The 10,066-nt window shown below is 36.8% G+C and overlaps 1 protein-coding gene across 1 annotated transcript; it reads left to right on the top strand.

Annotated features, from left to right (window-relative positions):
- The first annotated feature begins 6,980 nt into the window (after window positions 1–6,980).
- LOC136283909 (uncharacterized) lies at window positions 6,981–9,259 on the top strand. The gene is made up of 5 exons (XM_066173470.1): window positions 6,981–7,845; window positions 8,120–8,260; window positions 8,618–8,714; window positions 8,942–9,015; window positions 9,180–9,259. Exons 1-5 carry the CDS (start codon window positions 6,981–6,983, stop codon window positions 9,257–9,259), a joined length of 1,257 nt encoding a protein of 418 aa, XP_066029567.1.
- Window positions 9,260–10,066: the final 807 nt, after the last annotated feature.

Raw genomic sequence — 10,066 nt, 5'->3', positions numbered from 1 at the left:
TTATCTGGCAGCAATACCAAAGTGGGGTCAGAAAAGGTCAGGAGGCAGTCTTCACCTCATCATGCACATTATAGCCCTGCTCCACCCCAACCACACCCATCTGCTAACCAGGGACTGCCATCAGAGAGTGAAGAGAAAAAAGGGGTGCAGAGTAAAAGGAACCTTCATAAAAGTGTCAGGTTTCAAATTGATGAACAGCCTGAGGTATTACATCTTGTTGTACATGATGAAGAAGCACTGGACTCCTTGCCTGTGTTGTCCTCAGAAACTTTTTACAGAGAAACAGTTCTCATTGAGGAAGATGAAGTTGCAACAAAAGAGAAGTGCATTCCCAAGAGAGATGAAAATTCACGTAAGTTCTGTTTTGTTTCCCAGCCTCCCATTCCAAATGGAAAGGGGCTTAAATTTGATTACTTTTCTCTTGTTTGATCTGATTTATTTTCAATCAAACAGTTTTATTGTAAGACTCCTTGGAACTTTGATCTATAAGCGCTAAATAAAAATCATAACTTTACTTTTTTTATTCTGAATTACAACTATTTTTGTTGATTTTTGATGGCAACTTTTTTGTTTAGCCTCAAGTGGAAGCCAGCTTCACTCAGAGTTGGCCTGTTATATTGAAGAGGAACTGAAGGTTGTTCAAGATGAATTATTGTCTTTGGAAGAAGTCCACTCAAAAGTAAAACTTGAAATGCAGAGAGCCATTTCATCAGGTGGGTGATCCATTTCCAAAATGATAAAGTGAAATAGCTTTGAATTTCAAATCATACAATTAATATGTTGCATTCACTTGTTGAGTCAAATTTCAGAGCAGGCATTCCTTTGTTAAAAAACTTGTGTTAAGTTCTTTTCCCCACTAATGAGTTATAAATCTTTTACTCCAGGATCTTATAAATAATTCTCTTTACTGTCTGCAGTACAATTCTTATGATATTAGATCAGTAAATTTGGTATTGAATGGACTAATGCTATTGTTTTGATATTGTTAGGATAAATTCTGTCTTGATCATTCTCAGGAGTGAAAGCATTAAAAATATTAAAAAACAGCTAATCCCCAAACTAGAGATACTGCAAGTTTTTACACTTATTTCAGGTGTTATAAGCCATGCTTAACTTACACAGCTTATACAATGTATTTGTTTACTTTTTGTCTGTAGACCACAAAGAAGAGTTTGAAAGCTTAAACCAAGGCTGGCTTATATTGGATATCTTCCATTCCAAAGTGATGAAAAGAAAAGACGACCTTCTTGCCCTGTAAGTAATAAAGACTTATTTTAGAAATGAAATGTCCATTATGACCTAAAATGTAGTCTTTCATTGTAATCCATGATCCAAAAACTCTGCACAGGTGCCTATATATGTTTACCAACTGCCTTTGATATGGATAACTGATCTATCTATCATATATTGCTTAATTAGTTCATCTGGATTCATTTTTATGATTGTTAATAATAAAAAAATGTGAGCAATGGATTGAATAATGTTTGACTTACAGATCGAGAAGTTCCACTGTTTGTCTTTGTTATTTATTTGGGTTTTTCAGAGACTGTAGTGGTTCTGCTTAACTAAAGGTTGTATTTAGCTTGAGGCAGATTTGCTTGATTTTCTAATTTCCTTTTGCCAATATAGTGACAAAGGAAAAAACATTGAAAATTGTCTTTACTTGCTGTGTTCAGATTTGAGACGCCTTTCAGAAGTGGAAGGTAAGTATTCAGTTGTTTCTCCTCCTTTTTCTCAGTTTAGTGTTATTGGGACTGGTTTAGTGAGCCTTGATTCTTAACCCTTTACACTCTAACATCATTCTGTATATATATAAATACTCCAAAGTGTTGTCTTTACATTTCCTAAGGTGCTGATAGGTGAATTTGTTTAACAACCTTGAGTTTCTTTACATAGTGATCATTTCCTTCATCCTTGTGACATTCTAAAGAGAAATTAGATGCTATTCACTCTTCAGGGCCAAAGGCATAAGCCAAAATGTAGATGAAGGAAACAATGTTTTGTATTTTGATTTTAGGGTGGAGGAAAACAGATGAGAACAAAGCTCATAAAAAAAGAGTTGCTGGACTCATTGCTGCAATTCGTCATCAGAGCCTTCATGCCTAAATAATGGTAAGAAACAGTAATCTTAACTAATTTGAAATGCAAGTTATTAATTGTGGCTCTAACACTTCATATTATTGCAGTCACTATTATATCTTAATTAGCTGAAATTCAAGGCTTATAGCTAATTTAATTTTCAGTGTTTTTGATTACTACAATCTAGCAATAAAACATACTGTCTATAATTCTGTCATATGAAGTGGTGCAGATGTTCTTATGTTGGTTTATTTTCTTTTTTGCATTTCAGAATGAATGAAAATCCATCTACTATTTTTGAATATTGGTCATTTGTGTTTCGGATTCTTGTGAAGAAATTAAGGCAAGAATTGCCTTTTAGTACGAACATGCTGCTGCTCTTTTTTCAAACAAATTGTTCTTTAATAAGTTCATTTATAACAGTATCTTAAGTATGATTTTTCTAAAAATGATATATGATATTGAGTGCTCTATATTCAGAAAGAAAAATTCTTTTGATGAAACATTTTCTCTCCACTTTGTAAATAATCCTTTGTCAATAGTCCAAAATATGTTGTGTAAACAGGTCATGGTGCATTCTTGTTTCAATCTTTTAATGGGATTTAAATTTTTAAGAATTAATTTTTTCCTGCAGTTTTTATGAAGCCACTGTAAGTTGTAATAACAGCACTTTCCAAATCCTTTTCCTTATTTTGAAATGATGTACTTTAAGTGGTTTTGATAAGACACATCTCCTGTCTTAATTGAAGGAATACTTGTAACTAGCTCACCTTATGATTTGTGAAGTTTATCATCTGTACAAAAACACTTTTTTCCTGCAATATTCATGAAGCCACTGTTAAAGTAACATATTCCAAATTATTTTTCTTATTTTCAAAAGATCTACTATTCAAAATAATAAATGATAATAATAAATAATAGTAACACACAAGTAAAATACCTAATACTCTCTTGTCAATATAACTTGCCTAAAAATGAAGAAAAAACTTTTTGTTTACTTCTTGAAGATTTTTGAGGTAAAGCAAAGCAAATGTCAACAGTCATGCCAAGTGGTTACATGTGCAAATGTGTTATCTTGGTATATAAGTGAATCAGTATTGGTGCTGATGTTGGGGAACACATTGTAATGGAGACTGAGAGACAATCAGAGTGACTTCAATATATATTCAGAACTTAACCTAACAGAAATAATGACATAATCGATTCCACTTGACCTTCCAAATCTGTGACATGTCAGTCCTTCTCATTAATTTAAGCTTGAAACTCTTTCTTGGTGCAGTTGAAGTCTTTTCTGTCAATCACACATGAAGTTTTTTTCTTTGTTGCTTAACATTTTATTTGTAACACTCTTGTACTGACATTGGTATTGAGGTCATTATGCAGTGGCTCTGAAATAAAAAAAACAGTTAAAAGTTTATGCTCATAACTTCCTGTTATTATTGGATGGTTTCTTTTAATTTGTAGTACTTTTGTATGGACATTACTACTGAGATCATTTGGCAGCAGCTTCAAAGTATGAAAAATCTGTAATTATTTGTTGGCTACTTATCATATTGTTTTTTAATGTTTTTTATGAATGTTGGTTTTGAGATAATTATACAGTGGCTTCAAAGTATGAAAAGAAAAACCTTTAAGTTAAGTATTAATAAAATTTGTTGTTGTAAAGTATGTGATGATCATTGTTGTGTTCATGAGGTCATTTCGATTGAGTGTCGAAATCAAAGTGATCCGTGATTGCGAAAGTTTTACCTCACCATCCTCAGTGATTGGGCCAGAAAACTCGTCCCAAATGTAGTACTACAACTTAATAAGAGAGATATGTAGGAACTATTAGATGAGCCGGGCTGATTATGTTTTACAAGATGACTATCGTCCCGTTTTAAAATTACCTTAGCCGGTTAAGATTGAAGAGATCTTGACGCAAGTGTCAAAGAAACAAACCAAAGAAATAATGGTTATGACATTAAATATAACAATAACTTTTCGATCGCAAGACAACCAGCTTAATTCACTTGTCATGTGTCGACTTGGTACTTGGAGAGCTCAGATACACAGTTTGTGCTGTGAGCCTCCTGTTGGTCGATCAATTCTGATAACAAGTAATGTGATAATCAGGATATGTATGGTACCATACGATACACAGGTCACTATCCACTCAGAGCTTTCACCCCACTTCACAGGTTAGAACTGTTGTGCAAGATTTTAAAAGAAGGAAAATCATAAACATAGACGGTAAAAAAATTTGCGTAACTGTGTTATCATGGTATTAAAATCGCCTGGTTGCTAATTCTACCACCTCCAAACGTTGAGGGGGACAGGGGGCAGGAGCCCAGGAGAACAGGGGGCGGGAGAGGGCGGGAAGCGGGAGCAGAAATAAAGAAGGGGATAGTTTGCTGTTTATTACTGAGTATTATTCAATCCAAAACACTTACCTGGCAAAGTTTTGAAATGTCCATTAAATATCACCAGTACTTAAAAGAAATTTTGGAAGCAAGAAAACGTAAATTTGTACTCGGGCTGGAAAAACAGCATTACTTCCGGTGAATTTGGAAATCCCTTCAATTACGTCTTAGGTCATGAGATACCATGACACATGACACATGTACACGTCTGGTAAGTTGTAGCTGTCGAAAATCTTCAGCAAAGAGAGCGATTCAAGTTCAAGTGAAATGTCGTCAAAGACTACATTAATCGGCCTCAGTATTTTTCGGTGTGGCAGCGAAAAATCCGTTCATGGAAGACCTTAGGAGCTCGCTCCGCACGAGTGCACATCCCAAATTACTGAAGATTTTGCCTCCTGGTGCAAACTTAAAACTTTCCGCAGAAGTTTAAATAAGATTTCAACCTACTGAGCAAATCTGATGATAAGCCGACTACGAATGTTCAATCGTGCTTCACTAGCAGTTAAACTGAACACTCAAAATGCAAACGGTTCAGTAATTGATGTGCAGGGATTTAAATAATCCTTTGGAGTCAGCTTTTTTATTTGCTCACGACTAGCTACGACAAGTTAATTACGTCAAAAAGGGAGAGCAAGTACGGATTCAGGAGAAGCAAACTGTAAAAGTTACGTCTGGCTCTTGATTTTTATAATTGCTTTTGATATGGTATTCCTAAATGCATGGAAAAGCCTATATTAAATTGCAATAGCTATTACATCACACAGAGGACTGAGAATTTCGTCTTTATAACGAGATGTCAGACGCGATGGTCAAACTGTGATAACTAGGTTAAACTTAGTTTAATTAAGAAAACTGACCTGTAATAACTTTCATCGGTCCGATGATCCTCCCGCCAAAACAAAGGCCAGAAGATGAACAAGAATGTTAAGTTTTGGCTCAGTTTGAAAGTTAATGATCGATTAACCTGAAGACGGGAGCAACACAATCAAGGGTGGGAGTCGGGAGGCAAAGGGGCACAAAAGTATGGGAGGCGGGAGAACGTGGTACAGGAAGCGGGAGACTCTGACCCCCCTGTCACCCCTCACCGAAATGTGAATGACATCTGCAACTTACAAAAGTACGGGAGGCAGGAGAACGTGGTACGGGAAGCTGGATACTCTGATCCTGTCCCCCTCACCGAAAAGTGAATAGCATCTGCAACTTACAGTAAGGGGTGGGGGGCAGGCTAATTTCCCAAACAGTGTTAGCTATCGAGTCTACATCCTCTTTCCCAACCTCTCTTCCTCTCTCGAGAGACGAAGAAAAAGGACCCTGGGAACGAGGCTGTCGGGTCTGTTACTTCCTCGTGTGTGTAACATACTAAAGCTAGTATACCTACAAGAATCAGAGCAGTTGCGCTTTTTGTCTTGCTAGCCAAGTGAGGGAATGATAGGGCCTGTGCTCGTCATCAGCAACCGTACGTTTTTCTTCAGTTGCTTGATGAACATTTCTTTGTGCACCGGGAGCCTGGGGAAGTTGCATTGCTTAGAACCACTTGACAGCGAACGAAAGCAGATGAATGATCAACAATGAACTTGAAAACTCCTAGGCTAAACCTCTGTTAGCTGGCAGCACGAGCACCTACCGCTGCCTCCTCAGGCTTACCGCGCATTTCACAAAGATAGAGTTGCACAAGGTCAGTCATTCCATCTTCTTCGCCTCTCAATGGACATGACGTGTCCACAATCCTCCTTTCCACCTGAATTGTTAGTTTCCATATCGTTCCAGTGACTATAACTAACTCGAGATCCGTTAACACACATCCAGAGTCTTTTGATATTAGGATTTCTATACAAGCTGATATATATCCATTCATTTGGTGTACGTAGAGAGGCAACGGCTTGTTGCTCGGGTGCTGAAATTCTCGCGGCGTATGAATGGATATGGATCAGCTTGTATAGACATCCTAATATCAAACTTAAGTTTCGATCAAAGGGATTCACGGGCAGATTTTGCTACATTTCAGTTTAGTCTGTTGGTAGTGAATACATTTGTAGTCATTGTAAAAATAAAAGGTAGTATGATATTGGCTGATAGTGGATGATAATTCGTGTTTATGTATTATGTTTCCTTGGGTGGCTTCTTTTTATTCTGTTGTCATATTTTGGAAAATGAGTGTTAAATAATGGTTATATATTGCTATTTGGTTCCTTTGGTGCTCGTCCTGATATCAAATCCCTTCTCGCTACAGAAATAGATGGATGTTCCTGGGCTCCAAAGTTGCAAATTGAGAAATGCATGTGACTGACTTTTGAATATCACAACCAAGGGAAATATTTAGGATTTGAACGTTTAAGCTACTCTTGTTTTTACCTTCTGTATTTTGACAGTGTGATAAATGTTATTACGGATTCCACGCTTTAGATACTCCTCTCAAGTAAATCTCAAGTAAATCTCAAGTAAATCTCAAGTCAACCACCAACTCGTAAGGCGGCTCCACCTCGCCCCCCTCCACCGAATATGAAGCAGCCTGGAAAAAAGAGTGATACCACAAGTGTTAAGAAGAAGGAAAACGAGATGCGCCACTATCCAAAGGATCTAAACCCGTTTGCAAATTCCGACGGTACCACCGATAATGACTGCTCGTCCCAGAACAGTGGAGAGGCCCCCAGCGCTAGTCGCCAAAGGCATAAAAGAAGACGGAAGAACTCTAAAAGTGGAGAATACCCGATGGAAAATAATCCATTTAATGATACTGATGAGATGAGTGAAACGCCCTCCTGTACTCGTCGTCAAAGGCGTAGAAGAAAACGGAGAGAGTCCATGAATGAGGAATACAAAATGGGAGACATCTCATCCAGTGATGCTGATGACATGCGCAACAAGCCCTCCAGTACTCGTGGTCAGAGGCGTAAAGCAAAACGGAAAGAATCGAATGGTGAAAAATACAAAATGGAACACAATCCATCGAATGATACCGATGAGGAAAATAGTTCGTCAATCTTGGAGTCGACCGATACTTCTGACATGTGGTCTGTTTCTTCATTGGAAGATATTCAGTTTGTGGTGAACACAGCTACAGTAGAAGAGATAAATGTAAAGACTGCGTTACAAGGCTTGGCTGCCAGCAATGAAAAAGACGAACAGGTTGACCGAGAAGCTTCTGGTGACTCAAAGGCCCAGTCATTCCCATCTGATAAGGTCTCTCCTGACGATCTCTCTTTCACAAACAAGGATAATGTTCCTGCAAGTATCGGATCAACAAACCTTGATGCTTCGACTGCTAAAGATTGTTCAAATGTGGGCGAGAGATCAATTATCAAGCAAGTACAACCTTCCGAGGAAGTAATTGCTATGGAAGAGTGCCAGGGTGGAGACAGCTGTGGTAAGTTGTTCTGTAAGCATACCGCAGAATAGATCCTAATGAGCGGAAAGTATTGGAAAACAGTGCATCTTTATCCACCGAACCGGCGAAGAGAGTCATTAGAAACATTCCCATCTGCGCCCAAGTAAACCTTTATTCTTGACTGTTGCTTGTATTTTGATTGCTCTTAACCAAATAGATTTAATTGGTTCAATATCAACTTAAACAGAATGTGTATACATTCGCCTGCCCTTTTCATTATTTAAGCACGTGTATTTTCTGATATCTTCTTTAGCTGCCATCGTAAGCAATCAGTTCCCTGAGTTGGCTATTTATGTGGAGACAGAGATTCAGGTTGTCGAACACGAGTCGCTTTCATTGCACAAGGTGATGGTTAAATTGGAACTGGAGATGAAAGAAGCAGTAGACACTGAAGGTTAGTTTTCTATTTTTTACCTTTGCATGAGTCAATATATAAAAACTAACATATTTGCTACAAACATGCGGAACAGTGATTTTCGAGAGCCACTATCCTGAATCCCTAGCTTCAAACCTTTTCAACCGTTAACCTTCGTCAAATAACAGCCGAACTATCCTGTTAGTTGAGAGGAATCTTTCGGGGTTCAAAGTGCTTGGTTTCTCTCACGCAACGCTAAAGAAAAACAGTTTTTCTCCTAGGAAGAGGTAAAGTCTGGAAACAGTTATCCGGGTATACCGTCGCGCCAAATAGAGGGTGATGCATGTAACTAACTAAACACAAATTAAATGCAGCCTTCTTTAATTTCCCTTTTAGATTGTGAGGCCGAGTTTGAAAGCTTATCACTTGACTGGTTAGCGCTAAATAAGTTCCGTTCTGAACTTGACGAAAGGAAGCAAGACCTTCTTACTCTGTAAGTACATCTTATCCTTATAAAGCTGTTTTAAACCTTGCTCGATAGTTGGGAACAAGTCAATATGCCAAATTATGGTAATACCTATTCAATAACCAGAACGAATGATTTAAATTAACCACATATAAGCACTCCTTTTTTTATTAAGCATTTTAAATCCTTGCATTGTATTTCCATTGGAAAGTTTATCGTATTAAAGCCTTATCTTTCGTCTCTGTTGTTTTTAGTTCCAGACAACAAAACCGGAAAGAGTGTTTGAAGTTCTTACGTCAGGACCTTAAATACCTGTTTGAAGTCAAAGGTGAGAATCAGTTTCTATGTTAGTTCTTCAATGTGATAGTACTAAGTTTTCTTTTGTATGATGTTAAACAAGTGTTCTGTTACCAACGCCTGGGTTTTTTTATGCAATCTTTTATTTTTTGCTATCGTATGGTGAGTGATGTTTTATAACGTTTTCTGCGGCAGGTTGGAAGAAAACCAAAGAACACAAAGATCGGGAAAAGAATGTCCTGGATCTTATCCTCAACTTGACCGACATGGCCTGAATAACAAACTGCATTAAAAGTAAGAAACTTGTATTTTAATTAAGTTGAAATGCTTTTGGTTCTCTTCTTGTAATCTTACTTTCCATTCTATAATGAGTTTGCCACGAATCATTTGGATTATGTTGATTTAAGAGACTTTATTATAAATAACAATGGCTAATTCTGTTTTTACTTTCCTTTTCTTTTTGCAGTTTCGATTTCACAACTTTTTCCTTATTTCTGGTCTGGCTTGTATGGTAACATGTTTGTATATGGCTAAGAACTAGAGATTATAATCTCTTGCTAAAAATCCTTTGTAAATCTATAAATTCTGAGCAGTTTCATTTTCAATGTAAAATTCTTTCTCTTAAAGAATCATTCGGATATAATCCTTGAATCATGAGATTACTTTGTTTGTCAAACAAATTTTCATGTGACTACTATGAATAACTACTATGAATTCAAATAATTTCTATTGTTGTAAAAATTTTCATTTTTTAACGTAAGTAGCTATCTCTATCTTTTCTCGTCTTTTTTTTAATTACTCAGAACTATTTCATGAGTATAAATACCTCTTTTGTGAATGTTATATCTTAAGTTTAGGGTCACGGACAAAATATCTAACCAAGTTTCTTTTCATTACGACCCTGTTATCTTTTATGTTGATTACGATTTATTTCTAAGGTGAAGGTAGATGGATCTAAGGTGAAGTCGTAGTTTACGTATTTCAATTCAATGGCTTTGTTTTCTTCCAATCAGATGCGCTGATATAAAATCATTTGTAATGAAAGTGACGTAAGCGGTTACAAGATCACTGCACGTAACTGA

The sequence above is a fragment of the Pocillopora verrucosa genome, chromosome 10 (genome assembly GCF_036669915.1).
Source record: "Pocillopora verrucosa isolate sample1 chromosome 10, ASM3666991v2, whole genome shotgun sequence".
NCBI lineage: Eukaryota > Metazoa > Cnidaria > Anthozoa > Scleractinia > Pocilloporidae > Pocillopora > Pocillopora verrucosa.
This window is presented reverse-complemented; position numbering and strand designations above follow the sequence as displayed.